Consider the following 20,346-nt stretch of genomic DNA (forward strand, 5'->3'; position numbering starts at 1 on the left):
TTGAACATTCAGTTTCCTCCGCAGAAAAAGGAAATCAACTACCTCGCGGTTTTAAATCTGCTGAAACAAAGGAGAGAGGGGAGAAGGAGGGCACAGGAGGAGAGGAAGGAAAGAGGGATGATCTGTGGGCACTGGGAGAGGAAGAGCCGCACGAGTATCCATCTTTGTCAGGGGGAGAGGGAAGAGCGAGGGAGAAGAAAGGGATTAGATGGAGGAGTGTGGGGAGCAGGAGGAGAGGGAGCTAACAGAGCGTCTAACCACGTCCTCCATCTTTTTATATATATAGGTGTGTGTATACGTGTGTGTGTGAGTGTTTGTGTGTGTCTCTGTGTGCAGCAAATGTGTGGCATTGGGGGTAAGTCACGTTCTCCTGACTGCACAGAGTACTGCACACATCTATAGAGGCAAAACACACTCTTTAAAGTTGTGTGTGTGTCTGTGTTCACGTATATGTGTTAATTGTGGGTCAATAAATCTGTGTGAGTAAATAAAGGAAAATAAACAACATGTTACGAGGACATTTCCAAATTCCAAACAGCAGATGCTTTTCTTGAAGATTGTTTTTGAGTGTGTGTGTGTGTGTCTGTGTGAATTTGTGTGTGTGCATGTACCTCGGCCACTTTGAGGAACTCTGACAGCTTCGTCATCCTGTAAAGAAATTTCTTGTAGATCTCCAGAGCGTCTTTACACTGGTTCTTCTTCATGTCAAAGTATTTTTCTAGAGACACAGAAAGCAGAGATTAGGATTCAAAATCAAAGAGGAGTGTTTGTGTCTTATCTGTATTGTATTTGCCATATTTTTTAGTAAATAAAGTAGAAGGAGGTAAGTTGGGAAGGAAGGAAGGAAGGAAGGAAGGAAGGAAGGAAGGACCTATCAGTGCATACTAGAAACCGACAGAAGCTTCATGACAGCTTGTCAAAAATTACTGTAATTTATGTTTTGCACTGCTAAGGCAACCAGGCTGTGATTATAAACTGTATGATAGTGTGTGTTTGAATGTGTGTGTGTGTGTGTGTGTGTGTGTGTGTGTGTGTGTGTGTGTGTGTGTGTGTGTGTGTGTATGTGTGTATGTGTGAGAGAGTTACCCAACAGGTTGATGACCCCCTCATTGTAAGCAGCAAACAGCCTTATGGAGTCTTTGAAGAGCAGCATGAAGGCCGAGTTGATCACTCCGTTGGTCAGCTCGTTGGGGTTGGCCTGGGGAGGGGGGAGGGGGCGGGGGGGAGGTGAAAAGGAGAAGAAAAATCTCAATCAAACACAATCTCAAACACACACAAACAAACACACACACACACACACACTCAAGCAGCACACAAAGTAAACACTCCAATGAGATTCATCATCTATTTTATCGCTCTTTGAAGATTGTTGGCACAAACCACAACATACCCACCAATTTCATAATACCTCCCCCCTTATTACACACACAGACGCACACACACACAAACACAGACGCACACAGTCTCCATAACACCCGCCTTATGCTCCAGTGATAAAAGGTTTCAAAATTTGCAATCTGTGGTTTTAATTTACATTTTGATGGGGAAGTGAATCAACCACGACTCCGACAACAAGCATGCATAATGACACACACTCGCACACAAAAACAAACACACGCACACAGTACCTGGAAATCCAGCAGAGCATCGAGCTGGTTCTGGATGATGGGCAGCGTCTTGATCAGCTTCTCTGTGCTCATGGTGCGCATCACTCCGTCAATCCTTACACAACAGGAAACAAAACACACACATGCTAATTCTGCAGGAACCTTGTTTGGCAGAAAGTCGTATGTAAATTGTGTTGTGAATTAAGAAATTCACGACGAAAAGGAAATGAATAAATTAAGAGAAACTAAGGGAAGTAGAAAGAAGAGCGATGTTTTGCATAAGAAAAGCACTTGCACAGAAATGCTAAATCTTTGCTGCGTGAAGTGAAGTTTTCTCGAAGGGCTTCAATGTCGCTCCACAACAGCTGATACTTCTGACATTGAAATGATCTTCACAACACAACCTCCAACTCTCTGTATGCTAAGCTAAGCTAATCAGTTACTAGCTGTAGCTCAGTAAAACTTTTACTTTTCATGCTTTGCAATACTAATGACTTTGAGTCAGTTTACAGCAGGCTGGAGTAAAACAGGAGAAAAGTTCTGTCTCTTCTTTCATAGTCGTGGACGCCTCCTGGTGTGGGGGTGGCGTGTTGTGTGTGCGGCGTCCCTTACCCCCTCTTCATCTTGGTGAAGTCCACGGCCACCAGTCTGTAGGACATGGCCTTCTCGTTCAGGTAACGGCTGTATCTCCTGATGAAGGTGGACATGTCGTAGCCTGAGAGAGAAGGAAGGAGTTTATATGAGACAAGGATTCCTACCACGTGTTTTCAATATTTGAAGAAAAAATAATTGAATACTTACAAATTAAATTAAACAACATTTTCCGTGAGGCAAATACTTCCAGTTTTTTCTTTTTGTTCAAAACAAAATTAAAACCAAATAGAAATTACCTTCCCTGCCTTTCAGAGAGTAGAATGTGCGTGTGTGTGTGTGTGTGTGTGTGTGTGTGTGTGTGTGAATGTGTGTGGTACCTTGCAGAGCACCCTTATCCAGGAAGTTGTTCAGGTTAAACAGAGTGTTTCTTGAGGCCAAGTACTGGATGAAACGCTGTGATGAGACAGAAGAAGAAACAATCGTTAATGAGTCAATTAAATATAAAAAAGCTCAACATTCATAAAACACATTAAAATTGAATCTCTGTAGGCTCCCCTTGTGTATTTGGTATCATACTACCCAGCCTGAAAGGTTTTATTAAGACCTTGAGATTAGTTTTCCATAGGTCTGAACCTGTGGGGTTGCTGGTTTAAAGCCCGGTTTCCTTCACAAAACATTTTGTCCCTGAATTCTCCAGGTCTTGTTATCAGCAGCCAGCAACAACAGAATCTACAGTGGAGATGATACCTGGTGCAGATGTTTACAGACTCAGCTGAGAGATAAGCTCCAGAGTCAACAGACAAGTCAACAGTTCTGTAAAGCTGCATTCAGCTGTGAGACAGATAACAGACCAGCACACCAACATATACACAAAGGCAAAAAAAACTTTGTCCACCTCATTGTTCTTCCCCAATTTTAAAGATAAGTGAGAAGATAAAATTGAGAAGTAAGTAAAAACCAAACACTCACTGTCTGACAGATGGTTAGAGCCCATGCTCATTAACGTGCAGCTAATAAGGACGACCGATATTTTCATCACGGACATAAAGTTAAGTCTCAATTAAAATGCAGCACACGGCGGCGGCGGCAGTGACTCAAACATTTAATGTCCTCAAGATGCTGAGCGGCAGAGGGATGATTGAACAGTCACTTCATGTTCCTGTGTCTCCTCCTGACGTTTGTTTCACTTTGGCTCGGTGCACCGAGGTCAGAGGTCAACTCCAGCGGCCTGAAGAGCTGCTCAGTTCAGGTTCTAGCTCTTGAACAACAGCAGGCAGGCGGGGGGGGATTTAACCCCCTGCTGTGGTCGATGGTTTAACCTCTGCTTGCATCACCTCAGGCTGGGTCGCCTGGGTTTAAACATTAACTGATCTCCTGCTGGTTTCTTCACAGTCACTTATTCAGACTCTTTCTGAGTCACAGAGCTGCTGAGGAAGAGGAGGGAGCCGCCAGAACTAAATTCATTAACCTTTGGGAAGACCGGCAGCACAATATTATATATTATTATGTAATGACCCCTTTAAACGTTCATGGCTTGTGATGAAAGATACAATCAATCCGTTTATATTTAAACCTTCTTGCATTCTGTGTAAAGTAACTTTACTCTCCAGACAACTCATTCTGCATACGGGAAAGTTAAACTTCACCTAAACTCTGTGTCTACATCTTTTCCTTCACCTTTCCTGACACGTGCTCAGAACAACCTGTTTTCTACCTTTGTCTCCTATAGGGTTGTTTCTCTTATAGAGTAGTTTTTCTTTTTGGCCTTGTTTGAGAGCACTCCAGTATTAATATATTAATGATGCTCACAGCTTTACTTATTCACTTTCTCAAGCCCAGAGTTTCCTGGCTGGAGCTGCAGACTCAGGATGTATTCAGACCTCTGGGAGGGAGCGGGTCCCCGAGCAGGTGCCGGTAGCTCGTCGGGTTTCTCTTACTCAGTCTCTTCGTCTGTCCAGCAGAGATGGACTCTCAAATCTGAGGCGGCTAACAGCGATATGGACGAGCACGGCAATAAGGCTCAGCTGAATGAGCCGGTGTGTGAAAACAAAATAAAAGAACAAGCTGCGATGGTCTCAGCAGAGTTTATGGGATCGGTGTAATAAGAACTTCAAAAGGCCTTGGACTGTGCTGTTAGACTAATGTAGAAACTCGACATGCACCCGGACAACACGTCTACAGGGGAGTGGTACTGTGCTGCGTCCCCCAGGAAGGTTGTGTGTTCATCCACGTCCACTGGGTTGTGTGTTGGTCATGAGACAAACACTAAGAACGCATTTCAATGAAACTAGGACGAAAAAAGGACGGGACTTTATACAGTAAAAGCTATTTACTTCGTAATACATCAAGATATGTGTTTTCCTGATGAAGAGTAGTATTTTTAAGTACACATAAGTGCCTTCTATGTACTCACAGCTTACTGATCAGGGTGCAAACCATTTGCAATAAGGATCTCTAGGAAATCTGAGTGAAGTGCAAAACTATTAAGGGGGGGGGGGGGGTAGAGACAAGACAGGAACTCTAACTGAAGAGACTTGACACTTCACCTTGACTCTGTCTCTGAAGACTGGACCCTGAACTTTTAGTTTTGTCTCGTCTTCCTCACGTCGCTGAACAGCAGAGAGCTGTGAGCTGTGGGATAAGTCTTGGCCACCATCCATGGCTATGGGAACTCAGGCCTCAGGCTTCCCAACAGCATCTTAACGTTAAGGCTGTCTCTGTCCAGCTGACTTAAAATGATCTGAGATTTGCCAGTTTGCCAATTCCCGATCTGGCAGAGAACCAAGCCACACTGGCTGGTTTGAGCTTCTATGAATGTGCGTCTGTGAGCACAAATACGCTTGCGGGCATGTGTGTTGGATTCAGCTGCACTGACACGTTTCCAAGATCTCTGGGACTGTTTAAAAAAAGGAAAGAGAATGTGGTTTTGTTCTTGCCCTTTTTCTTGTGTATGTTTAAACAGTGGAGAAAAACTGAAAGTGTTCACGCCGTCACATGCAGGGATTCCAGCTTCCAACTGTGGACAGGAAATGAGTTGCTTAAAAAGCTGAATACGGGTGGCTAGGATATCATTTTGAAGTCATAGATGGAATTGTAAGTTTTATGTTGAAATGAAGGTTTGGTGCACTGAGGATAGAGGTGAAAATTAATCCTCCAGGGGGTAAATATAAGCAGGGTGGAAGCTGTTGTGATACTTCTTGTCTATGGGTTTAAGTTTTAAGGTGGGAAAGTCATTATGCTTTTGGAATTCATAATTGTCAACATGAACCCATGTAAAGAAAGACAAGATGGTAACGGATAAACAGGGGAAAGAAGGGAGAGACGGCAAAAGACAAAAAAAACAACTGAAAAGCACAAACTCCCTAAGCTCCCTCTGCCTCTTCCTCATCAAAAGTCCATCAGACGAAAGCCTGAGTTTCCCCGCAGCCTCAGATACAGAGGCACAGAGAACCCACACAAAACGCATGGATATAGTTGAAAAGCAGGAAATCTATAAAGGGGCAGAAACACTCGGCGCAGAGGGAGAGAGACAGAGAGGGAGACTCAGAAACCCGCTGAGCCCGAGATTATTCAGAGAAGACGTTCCAAGAAAAAGACGCTATTCTGAGAAGACGATTTTGACAAAAGTGGTAAGAATAGAGACGAGTGGAAAGGAGGAGCGATTGAGGAGACGTGGAGAGGTGGAGGGGGACGAGACAGAGTAGAGGATCGGCTCGGCTCTTCAAATTATTCATGTTAGCATATTGAAGAACAACCTCATGTATTATTGATGCATTTAGACCCTGGCTACTCCCTCTACCTCCTTCAACAAGGATACATAGGTATAGAGCATCCTTCAATCATCCTCTACCTCCTTCAACCTCAACAGGGAGAAATAGCTATAGAGCATCCTTCAATCATCCTCTACCACCTCCTACCTCAACAGGGAGACATAGCTTTAGAGCATCCTTCACTTATCCTCTACCTCCTTTTACCTCAACACGGAGACATAGCTGTAGAGCATCCTTCAATCATTCTCTACCTCCTTCTACCTCAACAGGGAGACATAGCAATAGAGCATCCTTCACTTATCCTCTACCTCCTTTTACCTCAACAGGGAGACATAGCTTTAGAGCATCCTTCACTTATCCTCTACCTCCTTTTACCTCAACACGGAGACATAGCTATAGAGCATCCTTCAATCATTCTCTACCTCCTTCTACCTCAACAGGGAGACATAGCAATAGAGCATCCTTCACTTATCCTCTACCTCCTTTTACCTCAACAGGGAGACATAGCTATAGAGCATCCTTTACTCATCATCTACCTCCTTCCATGTATTTCTATCCAACGTGCACAAGTTGGTGGTTTCTCTGAGCCGTGTTGTCAGGTGATGTTGAGGCTGGAGAGCTGCTGTTTCTACTGTAGGATCTAATTGATTGTTTGAAATGATTAATTGATGTATGAAAAGTAAATGTAAACGATATTATGACTGGTTTTTATGCTGATTTATTTCTCCTTCACACAGGAAATGACAGGTTTTACATGACCAGATCTGTGTGGTCAGTTCTATCCACAGACTTTTGGTCTGGGGCTATTTTAATGGTCCATGCTGGCATGGCTCTCTGCTTCCAGTTACGGTTGAATGGCCCTGAATTTAAAAGCAGAAGAACAACACCCATGATAAATTCAGTTTACTGATGAGCCATAGACGGAATAAATATAAATCACCCAATAGCTAAAACCATGAAGCAGAAATACAAATCTACAAAGCCTGAGAAGCAGAAGCACATGATCTGTCCACAGAAAGCTCCTCTCGCTGTCACCACATCTCTTCCTCCCTTTGGCTCTAAAGAACATCCACAGCCCGGCCTGGTTGGTAAACATGACCTCACGTTGCATTATATCCTGGAACCTGAGCCAGTTACCGCTCAGCTCCCTTTGGACCTGCCGCCATGTCCACACAGCCGCTGAACAACAAGCTCCACCAACAGGAATTATTGATCCTGGTTGTGAAATTCTCTGTTAGCGTTCAAATAGCTGCAAGAAATGTGGAATCTGTGTTCTTGCTCAAGGACACTTCAGCACGGAGCAGGATCTGTTTACAGGGGAATAAATTGGGGTCAATTGGGTTTAGCTATCTTCAAACAGGGGTTCAGAGAGAATTCATTTTTCTTGGCTGCAGTGCTCGACTTCACTTTCCCTCGAACGCACACACATGCACAGAACCGTCAGAACCGACTGCAAACCGAGCTCCGCCGAGGAGGTGATGACTCACAGCAGAAGAATGAGTCGTGATCGGACTGAGCTGAATGGAAGCAGCTCTTATGCAAGCAGAGAAACGCACAGCAGGAAGCTGACGCGTGGATAGATGCACACACAGATCGCCTGGCCTAATTTCTGCTTGGGTTTCTCCCTCCTTGTTCCCTTTCTTCTTCTTCCTCCTCCTCCTCTTCCTCCTCCAGATGTAGTGTTTATTCTCCTTTTACGCAATCAGACATTCAGCCCTTAAAATCAATTTGTGTGTGAAAGAAACAAAACTTGGTGGATTTCACATCTACATTTAAAGGCCTGCGAGATGACTGCAAATCCAGCTTTGTGTGTGTCTGTGTGTGTGTGTCTGTGTGTGTGTGTCTGTGACTACAAGGTGACAAGGCTAATAGCGTGTGGGCTCCTGCTCTCCGGGGAGCAGTTGCATCTTGCTGGTGGATGAGTGTGGCTGTGAGGTCAATGATCTAGACAAGCAACATGAGTCATCAATTGAGACACACATACCCACACACTGAGTAGGTAGTATGTACTAGTACAGTTTTCTCCCTGTACTCTGATGCTCATCATATCTACTCGCACACAACTGAGGGAAGCTACACAAGAACAGAGTCAGGTTCTACAGACACGTCCTCCAGCAGCGAGTGAATCAGACCCAGCTGTGGGAAAACTGGTTGAACATCTAACCAACAGTTTGCAGAATGAAGTTTTTGACCTTTCTATCAAAGTATTTCAAAAAGGAGTTACTGAGTTTGAATTACTTTGGGGCATTTGGAGTTCTGAAATTAAAGGTCACAAACATTTCCTGCACATAGTCGATGTTGGGTCACTGGAGCCTCTCCAAACCTTGAATGTGAGGAGATCAGTGTTAGAGAACATCTGGTTCTATGGACATGTCTGATAAACGTATAGGAGCCACAAAGTTTGAAGTTCTTCTGTTCTGGTTGTTCACACATTTGTTTTTATGTATTCATAAGGGTAATCATCCAGAGGCGGACTTGTCTTCCCTTTAAATCACTTTTAAACAGATCACATGCAGTGAATCAGCTAATTGTAATGATTCCAGTTCAGTTGTGTGGAGGAGTAGCACCAGCAGAGGTAATTACAGTTGTACTAATTGAACAGGCAACTTGAGGAGAGGCGAGTGGAAGAAACGACTTCTCAAAAGCAGTGTCACCTTTAGAATAACAAGGAGCCAGATGCTTCATGACAATAATAGATAAAGAAATACAACAAATCTTTATTCAGTATGATGCACAGCATGGTCAGGGACATTAAAAGCCGTCTTCCTCCCATTTTGATTCATTCATATTTGTTCTACATTATGGGTTGTGAAAGTCACCTGGCTATAACTAAGCCACGCCCCCTCTCAGTTACTCTCGCTCTGGCACATTTAATACTCAAAATGCAAATGTTTTGAAACTGTGTGTGACTGATTTGAGACGGAAGTGGACAAAAGCAGCTTCTCATTTCTCAGCACTAACTCTATTTTGTTAGTTAACTGCTCTTTGGCCTTTTTAACATCTTGAGTATTGTGTTGACTCCAGTGCTGCTCACAGCCCGTCAACGTGGAGCAAACCCACGCTTGACCGAAACTGCCGCACCTAGTTATGGCTGCTTAACTACCACTGAACAATCGCTGTTGTGGGCAGAGGTTTGATAACAAATCTCATTAATGTGTCAGCAGATACTTCAAATCAATAACCAGCAGACGTGAGAGAAGCAGCAGCAGACATCCCCGACCGGGAGAATCTCTTAAGAGCTCGTTGGAGCCGGATGGTTTCTGGATGAGTGCGCCTGCTGAGCTCAGTCGGACCAACACACACGTTTTACTTTCACCCATTTATCACAGAGATGCAGACAATTCACTGCAGTTGGGGGAAATTGTGTATCAGCCTGAAGGGGTGGGTTGTGGAGTTTGTAATTTGTAGATATGACGCGACTGACCAAAACCTCAACCCTGATCTCAACCAAGACCAATCAATGGATTAACTCAACCACAATCCACATCTCAACCCTTCCTCTGTTGGCTGTGCGCTCTGTGAATGCTGTTCTAGAATTAAAATCTTGGGAGTATACATGTGTTTAAGATTATAGAGAAGAATATCTGAAGATTCCTATTGTCTCAGGTCTTTTTTAGGGATCTCATGATGATGTTTTGCCTCGATAGGGACCCGGGCTATGGTTCCCATGAAGCCTACTGGTCCTGACAAGGTCAATGAGAAACACACACTGTTCATGCAGTATCTGCTTCTACACTAATCATCTTTATGTTTGCCACAGCAGCAGCTGATAGGAAGCACATGTGTGGTGACTGTTTGTGTGTGTCTGTGTGTGTGTGTGTGCGTGTGCATCCAAGCTTGTCAGATAATCACAAGTGACCCCTATTAGAGTCAGGGTGACCTCTCACACACACACAACATCCTCCCTCTGACACACAGCTCGAGTCAGCACTTTTAGACAATCTGTCTTTTAGCATTTTTTCCCCCCCCGATTTCTCCTCTTCCTCCTTTTCTCTCCTCCTCCCTCGCTCACCCTATCGTTTCTTAAATCTGAGTGCTTCAGTGACATCAAGGAGACAAATGGGCCGTTTGCTATCTGGGACACTGGTGTGGCAGCGAGATGGGCTGGGTGGGGGGGGGAGCAACACACACCGCAACGCCACACTGGCCTAAAAGCACACAAACAGTGTCGTCTCTCTCTCTCACACACACACACACACACACACACAACACAAACCTTACCCTCCCTGTCTCTCTCGCTATCTCCTGCACACACAGAAAAATAGAAAAGCGGTGTGTCCTGCTACCATCAGCACTTTCACCGGTGTCCTGGCCAGACCATCCCTGTCTCCTCTCATGTCCTCAATGACTCTCACACCGACTCCTCTCTTCCTGCCCCACTCCCTCTCTCTCCTCCTCCTCCTCCTCCACTCATCCCCATCATCTTTCTCTCTCACTCAGTCCGGTTCCTATTCATCCCGAGTCTCGGCTCTCTATTATGATTCCTGACGCACAGAGGTGAAATCAGTCAGACTGTAATTTTCTCCCGCTGACACGACTGCCTCGGTCCTGAGGACGACCGTGTGATGGGCGGTCTTTGGAGCACTTGATGTCCTCGAAGACAAACTGCCAGAGAGGGTTTCACAGGGCTGTGTTACAGTGTACATGTGGTCTGGCAGACCTGTGGGCTGCGACATTCCTCCAAGTCACAGTGAGATGAGGAAAAAATGAAACTCGGAGGGTTACTGGGAAGACTGGTCATCTGTGAACCAGTGAGGGCTGCAGGGGTTTGACTATCTGCTTTTTTCACATATTCACGGGAGAGAAAAGAAGCCGGGTGTCCAGCTTCCATTTGAACAAGTGCTTTTAACCTTCCAGAAATCAATGTTACAATAACTTTGACTTCTGTACGACCCCCGTTCTGCCTCTCACTTGAACATGTGTCGTCCTCCCCTCCTCTTGTCCTCCATTCTTGTAATTCTCCCCGTTTCTCTGGAGTCCTCACTTCCTCTCTCTCTTTGTACGGCCTCCTTCAGGGAAACAGGCTGGTCAAAGAATCCAAGCGCTCCTGGGAGAGACACCCAGCGGCGTCCCTATGGGGGGGGCGACGAGTGCTGTGGCTGAGAGAATGGCTCTCGCGGCCATTGTCTGGGGTTTCCTGCTGGATTGTTTTTGGTACATATTGGGCCTATCACACAAAGACTTGGAAGCAGAGGCACATGCTGACTAATGATAACAACTGAGACAATGGCTGCACGAGGAGCCAGGACGAAGCACTTCTCACACCCCGGGCTGGAGAGACATTCAGGCTGCGTCCACACCACCGAGCTTCAGATCTAAAATGAGTCAGCGTGGCTACGTTTGAGTCTCCTGTCCACGTTTAAACTGACATTTTTGGGGGAAATTAATCTAGTTTTGTTTTAGTTTGAAAAACCCAGGGCTGCATTGATTCTTATCCTTCACAACTCGAGGTACGTAGAAAGCAGGACATGACTCTCTGCAGACATTGAATGCGGAAAGTACTGTTCCTTGTTGGTAGAATTTTCTGCAATCTGCTTCCTGTTAACACCTGCATATCGTATGTAAATAGTTCTAATTTTAAATCAATGTCTTCAGCTGTTAATTAAACGTAACCCTTTGTTAGTCTACAACATTCAGAGCCTTCATGAATGAGAACAACCTGCAGAGACTGAAGCAAACACTATAAGTGGCTTTGTAGCAGAACAAGTGAAATCATGATCAGAGATATCGACTGACTCCTGATCAGCGTCACTGGGGACTGAGCCAGGATTGCTTCTTGGCAGGGAGGAAAAACCTGGGGCTGAAGAATTGAAGCAGTATCAATACTGGCCTGTCAACTGTTCTCTCTCTCTCTCTCTCTCTCTCCCACTCGCACAAAATGCAATATTACTCTAATCACAATCTCAAGCCCTTCAACAAATACGGCGACTGAGGCATAAAAAAAAAAGGTATTAAACTTAATTCACCTGCTATTTGCTCTGAATGGTAAATTCTCACATTCGAATTCAAAGCGAGGGCTGAATTTATTACCACGAGCAGAAGATTGAAGTGGGCTGCATTTAAAATGACTGTATTTTGCTGACATCCAGACCAACTTACAATAAATGCAACAGTGGACAAAATGTTTATATATTACAGTCTGCAGATTTACATTCAGCTGTTTACTACAGACTCGCAAGAGACACCGAGCTGAGAGAGTGTTTAACCTAATCTACATGATTTCCAGAAGGATAAATATATATATTTATGTTATTCATTATTATTATATTTGAATTGAACCAACAGCCCTCAGGACACATTGAGATTCCGCTTCCTGTTGAGCTCTTCAGGGCTGAGTTAAGGCAGTGAGATCAGAGAGAGCAACATCTCATCACATCACAAGTGGGTGACACAGATGGAATATGACACACAGCAGCTTTCAGATTCAACTATGTAAACACTAAAAGCAATTTCTCTTCAAAAGCCGCGTCCATCGGTCACTCCAGCTCGTGATGAACAGGCAGCTCCTCTGATTTAACTGGATGAAAATGTTCTTTACTACCGGAGCGTTCATTAGACAGAGCACAAGGTCGTCTTCAGTGAGGGAGCCGAGCTGGAACCACTCGGCGTGTTGATCTGAAAGGGAGTGTACAGTCTATTGACCCCGATTCTGTGGGGCTGCGGTTTCTAATTTTACGGGCAGATTTCTCTGCACTCTGACTATAATGGATGTGGCGGCCATGAGGGAGCGGGGACACCTGGCCACCGAGCCCCCGTCAGCACCACTGCTCCGACAGGCCTGATGAATGCAGGCGGATGAGCACGCACACACACACCAAACACACACTACATCCGGATACACACCGCTTGTACAAGGTCTTCTTACACACTGTACGTATTCCTTGTAGTTTAAAATCAAACTAAAACACTGAATGTTAAATGTTCATTGCACTTGAATTATTAGTAGTGGTATAAAATGTAAATCCCTGGATTATTAACATGATTATGCTAAAACTACTAAGCTGTGGCAAAGGAAAAAGGATAAACGGGGGATTCAAGGACTCTTTCCACTTTCTTTAAGGTGGTGAGCCGAGGGCGTTAGCAGAGCTACTTGAGCTGTTGGTAAATCCGTCAGGTCGAACATAAAAACAAGATAATCTCACACACTTCATCTCGTCTGAGGAAGTTTAGACTAATGCAATAACCTCTGACCCAACCAGAAGGAAGTGTTGTGTAATATAGACACAAGTGATCCACACTTCGAGGGAAGTGGTGCTTCCTCATTTCAAAGGAAATGAAAAGGAATGTGGCTCAGGGTGTGTCAGCTCTTGGGTGTGTTGGATTTCAGAATGTACGTACAAGAAGATACAGTCGTTTGGTATCTCAGTATCAGTACATCATTTACAGTGGAGATAGTTTCAGGGGCTTTTTGAAAGAGAATTTATAAATACTTTGGGAAATGCACTAAATCACTTCTTCTTAGCAGGAGTAACATGAGAAAGGTCTTGTTCAGGTTTCACCAACGTAGTACGAAGACTGAAAAGAGAAGTAAAACACCAGCTACTGGATCGAGATTCATATCTGTGTACAGACGTGAAAGTGGCATCAATAATCTTCTTATTCAAACTCTATGCAAGAAGCAAACAATCGTAATTTCCTATACGTCAATCTATTCCTGTAAATTCCCTTATCCCTCTCTGAATTGATCTGTTCCCTCATTTTTCAAAGGGTCCACTGAACTGTTGCATATAAATTGAGACGTTTTGCAGACGAGAGGTTCTATCAGACCTCTTCATGAAAAACAGCCCGACGTGTGGCAAAGCTCACAATTAATAAAATCTCCAAAGTTCTCCCAAACACAGCAGGGAGAGTTTGAATTTCAATTTCCAATTATTGTCTTTGAACGGCTGCAAATCCGTGGAGGGGCCGTGTTATTCTTCTGGGTCTGAACCATGTTTTCATGAAGTTCATTTGTTTGATCATTCATCTGCTTCCGTCCTTGTCCCCCGTCTCACTCGCTTCCAGCTCGTTCTGAGCTAATTAAATTTCTCTGCGCTGCAAAGCTCCTTCGATTATTCCTTCCACGTGTCCAGTGTGTACGTTGTGCGAGTCTGTGCGATGCTGACATGATTTTAAAACCCAAATGTGTAAGTATCATAGTATTCATGTCTGTGTTTGGGAGAGTAATAAAGTAACGTAATGATGCAGTTTTCATTCACTGCCACGAAGGGCTTTGTGTCTGAGTGTGTGTCTGTCTGTGTGCGTCTGTCTGTGTGTGTGGCAGCCTCCTACCTCGTTGCCGTACATCATGAGGTGGTGGGTGGTGATCAGGGCTTTGAAGACTACCACCCAGCTGGAGTTGGCTGTGCGCTCAAAGAGCGTGTCCGCCAGCTGGGGAATGTTCACGTTCATCTCATTGGTGCAGTGGATCAGATCTGGAAACAAAGAGAAGTGGTGAGGAAAACTTTTTACAAAGTTTGACAACAACAGCTAATCGCTTTTCACACAGAATAATGCAGACACACCGGTTTACCAACAGACCAACACAGCACACACACAGACACACACCTCGGCTGAATGTTTGACAGGAGACGTGATGGTGTTCCAGCGTTTCTTTCCTCCAGTGGGTTATATTCATTGTTTGTGAATATAAAAGTTAAAAAAGCCAAAGTCTGAGGTAAATCTTCCAAATAGCCGATGAGGTAAGAAATCCTTCTTTGAGCATAAACATTTATCATGTTTAGTTATTCTCAGAAAACACTGAATCTGGTGAATAGTGAATTGTATTTAACGAATATATAAAATTCACTTGTGGGCACTTTATTAGGAACACCTGTATATCTAATGCAATACAACAGCTAGGTACTTTAACAGGTTTAATCGATTCTATGACACAAAGACGGGACTAGATGTACGTACAGTATAAACACATCTTCACAACAAAGACACTTGGAAAAAGAGTAATGATTAGAAACCCTTACAAATGCTGATGTCTTGCATTCACCCCCAAAAAATCTATTTCAGAGACGACAAGAGGCTTTTTTTACACGAATGAAACACTAGAGCTTATTGAGCAATCAATGTAAAAGCATTACCCAGAAACCCTCTTTAATTCACTACCACTGGACTTAATGCTGGCGCTGCCTGATGCGATCGGACCAGACACCGTTCTCTCCACTTTACTTGAGATGGATTCAAATGGATTCTTGTTCGGCTCCTGCAGCTCATTGTAAAGATTCAGTGTCTTCACTCACAACATGTAACACACACCGCGGTCCTCTCGAGCACACACATCAATACACACACAGCTAAATTGATCATTCACACCAGATATCAGGCTTTTTCTCTTTTTTTGTTTCATTTCTCTAGAGCCCTCCATCTTTCTCTCTCCCTCCCTCCCTCTCTCCCACCATCCAGCTCATCTCCCTGCTCTTTGTTCTTCGCCACAGGACGTTACGAGTTGCCGGCTCTCACACCTGGAAGCTACACAAGCAGCTTCTCATTAGACTTCTGGAGGATGGTAGCGGGGGAGAGTCCCGTTGGGAGACTTCATCATCATCATAATCAGGTGCTGGTGCACACGCTCATTCAATAAAGCACCGCCATCGCTCCTTCCTTCACTCACTTAACGCATTATCTCCACAAAGCACTTGCGTACACACAAACAGCACACTTCCACTACAGCATTATTCTCAACTTCCATTGAAAGTGGACCTCAACCCAAACCCCTTCAGATTGCATATGAACCCATTAGGTTGTTTTCTGTTTCTTGTTTTTTAATTCCACATCCTAACACCTGCCCTGTTCACTTACAACAACCACAGGGGTCAAATACAAATCTGTGCCTACACAACACCAGCCTGTGGTTAAATGCATCATCTCTTAACCATGTACCCAAAAAGAGGAAACAGAAAATGTGCACACACACACACAGAGATCCGAGGCATCAGGCCATTTCATCAACACAAATGCCTGTGGAGTAATGTACAGTGCATTACAGCACAATACATCCACTCAGCCGTGTGAATGACAGTCCACCAGAGCAGCGTTTAGCAGCTAACCCTCTGAATTGCAGCATAAATCACAAACTCTCATGTCTGCTGGGAAACGTTGGATCCGTGTGAAGGCATCAGCTCGTTGGACGAGTCCCTGCTCCGACTGCTAACCTCTCTCTCTGCAGCTCGTTTCCCCCCCACTGCATCGTTGCATGATATTATTAACACTGATTAGAAACAATTAATGTCGCTGAACTGGAAACGAGCATTAGGAGCGACTGGTGGCTTCTGGTAATGAATCTGTTGCCTCGCTGGCGTTTCTATTTTCAATCTTACCATTCCATCTCTCTCTCATTTCTGTTGCTACCTTTTCTCTTCTCTCTCCGTCTGTCCATCTCGCCTTCTTTTGAACCGGCCCCATGTTTTTCATTAGGTCTGGAGGGTTGTGTACAGAGAACTAAGAGAGTGTGTACGTATGTGTGGGAGTGATAATGTAAAGGGGACATGTGCTGACTGAATCAGGCAGAGTGTAAAGCATTAGAAACCACTGATCCTAGACCAGGGGAGAGAAGGGGAAGGCGACGCAATTGAGTGAAACATATGGCACAGTAAAGAAGGAGGGTGAGGGAAAGATAGAGAGAAATGGGAGTAAAAGAGAGGGGGAATGGTGAAGGATAAATGAGAGCGAGAAGAGAGGAAAAGACGAGTGGTTAGGAATAGAGGGGAGAGGAGTAAGAGATGGACAAACCAAAAGAGATAATGAGACATGAGGGACATGAGTGTCTCTTCATCCAGACAATTTGCAGGGATCCACACTCTCTCTCTCTCTCTCTCTATCTATCTCTCAATAAGCCTCCGCCAGCCTCCCTTCATCTCTCCTGTCTTTCCTGGAGTCGCCTTCAGCAGAAACAGGTCTGAGGATGAAGGGGAGTTCTTCTTCTACACACCCTGAGCAATTATTCTGGCCACAGAAGGAAACAAATACACATGTTTCCGTCCAAAGGTTCTGACCGACACCTCATTGTGCATTAGAGAGACACTTTATTGTCTTATTTACCTCAACTGTGGAAGGTAGTAGTTATTTTTAAAGGCAGGATTTCCTGACATTTACCAGAGGGGCTGTCGGTGAGGAGGCAAACGTACGACACGGGCGCTGAAAACAAAAAGACTCTTTACTCTTTGTTCACATAATGGGACAAATGATTAATGAGGAAATTGAATTAAACTACTCATGGAAACCCTTGAGCATTTGGCATTTCAGAAAGAGAAGATAAGGAGGTTTTTCCAGAAAGAAAACTGCAGCTAAATATCGAACAATCCAGGGAGAAGGATCTATAGATCTGAGATTCGTCCCTTCACCCACTGCCATCGGAGTCTGGACCCAAACAAAGACTTATCAAATGGGTCAGAATGAAATATAACACAGGGCTTCTCCTCTCCATTACATCTCCTCATCAAATCCAAGAGGTTGTTGGTGCCTTGTACAAGAAATCATCAGTGTGACTAACAGAAACACACACACGAGTAAATGTGATCTCATTCCCAACAGTGGCTGTCTCTGTTCCCGTCTAATCTGAGGACCATTGTTACTGCTGGTGCGTTGACCTCTGCAGCCTTTGATTGGACGACAATAGACCAGACACTTCCTGGTACCGAGGGACCAGTGTGAGCGCTGGAGGAAACCAGAACCAGTAGGTGAGGAGGGAGTGTGATGCTGGGCGAGCATGCAGGGACACAACTCAGGAGAGCCAGACGGCAATTTATCAATTTACTTTAACACAGTGGCTGTTTCTGTGAGTTGGTGTCAGCTGTGCCAGAAAGTAAGCACCTGCTAACCTGAGCGTGAGTTACTGCCTCTGTGTGTGTGTGTGTGTGTGTGTGTGTGTGTGTGTGTGTGTGAGTGTGATTGTGTGTCTGTGTGAGAGAGAAAGCAGGAGTTAAGATCACACTGAGGAAGGAAAGGAGGGAGGTGGAGAAAGAGATGACATCTGGCCCAGCTGGATACCTTCTATCTCTCCTCTTGTTTCTTCATCCACCTATTTTCCCCCACATATTCACCTGCTCCCAGACACACACACACACACACACACACAAGCACACACACACTGATTCTCGATCCACTTTAATCTCCTTCTTCATCTCCTGTGATCTGCAGACAAACTCACTTCCTGTCCCTGACTCCATTTCCCTCCCTCTGGTGCAGGTTTATATTCTGCATCACAACAGACTCACAACTTTGTCGTCAGTATGAACTTCTTCCTTCTCTAGATCTCCTTCATTCAACCACACAGGATTAACTCCAGTAACACAACACAATGCTGCCAAAACGGAAGAACACCCCATGAAAAAGTCATTGTTTATTAAATGCACCAAGGATTTTCACCATTAATATGACAACAGATTGTTTAGGTGACACCATAGAGACTGGTGTTGTTATCACTTTTAAATTTGGCATCAGCTGAGATTGACTCTGGCACGTCTGTATCATTGGAGAGGATTTCCCATCGAGAGGCGACACCAGGATTTGTAAAGCGGGATCTAGATAATTCAACAAGCCTTCTGGTGGGACGGGGGGGGGACGGGGGGGGATTAACGCTGAATAACAGACTTGCGATCAGCTGCTCAATCCCTCACTTAGCATCTTTTAAACCTCGGTCAGACACAAAGGGACGTCAGCGCCCGACTCTCCAGCCTCGTCTCTCCAGGGACCATGAAGGGGCCGCTCAGTTTATCATAGCTGAAATTCCTGAGCCTGTGAAGAAATCTCAAAAATCCAAACGCTCTGAAGGAACGCATGACCACCGATGTAATCTCTGAACTTGTGACCTTCCTGCTAAAGGATGCTCTGATACTGATAAGGACGCAACACTAATTCTCTTCACTTAGTTTCTCAGCTACTTTCTCACATATACACAATCATGATTAATATTTGTATGACTTGGGGATATATCCGATAAAATTACAGTTTTAAAGAATGATTTATAATTTAGGTTGATTCCTCTCAAACTTTGTTGGGTTGGAAGATTTTGGCAGAATTGATGCTGCCTGTGAAAGACAATCGAATCCCTGGAGAAATGTCTTTAAAGCCAGAATCACTTCTCCATTAACCTCTTCATTGACCGACTCCAAGCAGGGGTTTTTTGGACTGCAGCTCAAATTAAACAAGCAATAACCTTGGACTCTAAAACAACTACCATGAGCAGTTTCGCTTAGTCATTGAGAAAAACTACTTGTAGATTAATGAATAGGGGGGGGGGGGGAATAACTGCAATCCCACTCACATGAGTAACAACAGTCTTTTGTGCGAGGGGAATGTGTACATGTACTACAACCGTTACTTTCATGAATATCTGTCCAATAACGGCAGATCTTCCCAGACCTGGAAACACCTCAAACATTCCCAAACTCGTAATAATCTGAAATGGTGACTGACCGACTGATACCCAAATACACAATGATTCACTATCCACACTGAGAATGTGTCTGTGTTTGTCCACATTACTGAACATGACACGTGCCGAGAGGAAGACTTGAAGGATGATGTTCATCAAGGTTTGATAACACTGCTAACTGAACAAGAGCTAACTGACCTTCATTCACAATCTGCACAGGTACCGAGCACTAGGGGGATGCACACAATAACAGACACCACACAGATGAGAAGCCAGACACACAAGGCACCGGGGGGGGGGGGGTCTCCGGCCCCAATCTGTTAAAGATTAACGCTCTGCAGTATCAGCACCTTGTCTGGCATGTATTAGTAATCTCTTTCTCTGTCTGTCTGTCATTCTGTTGGGGGACTGCAGAATTGGTCCGCCTGAAAAGAGGATTCCCGGTTCCTCCCCCCCCTCCCTCTTTTGTTCTCCCCCGTCGTATGAGAATTGTAAGCCTGGTAAATGTTCTCTTCGTGGTTTGCTTTACAATCTCAAAAACTCCAGCAGAACCTTCCTGAGAATGTGAAGGTGTCAGTCTGGTTTTGTAGTGTGGACGGGGGGGGGACGGGGGCACCTTCACAGACATTGTGTCACACTCAGTTCTTTCCATGACGGCTCACTTCACTGCCAATATAGCCTATCCCATAATAGATGTCATTGATTTGCATGCATGTTTAGATAGTCAGATGACTGCCCAAAAATAAAATGGTCATTTGACTGTAGCACAGCAACATATGATTATAACCTACACACAAAGATCACCATTTTATTCTCAAGCCGTTTTCCTTATCACAAAATTGGACAAAGGTGAATGAAAATGTTTATAATGTGTTTTCTACAATGTTAAATGACTAAATATTAAATATAAAGTTATGGAACAAAGGAGGTTACAATACATGTGATGCTTTCCTGTTGTAGTTTTCAATATCAGGAGCCGACGCCTCAGTTCTATGAAAACAGAAACTAA

At 44.4% G+C, this 20,346-nt stretch overlaps 1 protein-coding gene across 4 annotated transcripts in view; it reads right to left on the reverse strand.

Annotated features, from left to right (window-relative positions):
- si:ch211-200p22.4 (phosphatidylinositol-binding clathrin assembly protein) overlaps positions 1 to 20,346 on the reverse strand; it is a 57,770-nt gene that overhangs the window by 26,466 nt on the left and 10,958 nt on the right. For all 4 annotated transcript variants that reach the window (XM_062383902.1, XM_062383899.1, XM_062383900.1 and 1 more), the window contains exons 2-7: positions 14,243 to 14,385; positions 2,579 to 2,654; positions 2,220 to 2,322; positions 1,629 to 1,722; positions 1,087 to 1,198; positions 612 to 718 (exon numbers count right to left, since the gene is read on the reverse strand). In XM_062383902.1, coding sequence (XP_062239886.1) covers positions 612 to 718; positions 1,087 to 1,198; positions 1,629 to 1,722; positions 2,220 to 2,322; positions 2,579 to 2,654; positions 14,243 to 14,385 — 635 coding nt within the window. The remainder of the gene's footprint in view (positions 1 to 611; positions 719 to 1,086; positions 1,199 to 1,628; positions 1,723 to 2,219; positions 2,323 to 2,578; positions 2,655 to 14,242; positions 14,386 to 20,346) is intronic.

The sequence above is a fragment of the Platichthys flesus genome, chromosome 24 (assembly GCF_949316205.1).
Source record: "Platichthys flesus chromosome 24, fPlaFle2.1, whole genome shotgun sequence".
NCBI classification, from domain to species: Eukaryota; Metazoa; Chordata; class Actinopteri; order Pleuronectiformes; family Pleuronectidae; genus Platichthys; species Platichthys flesus.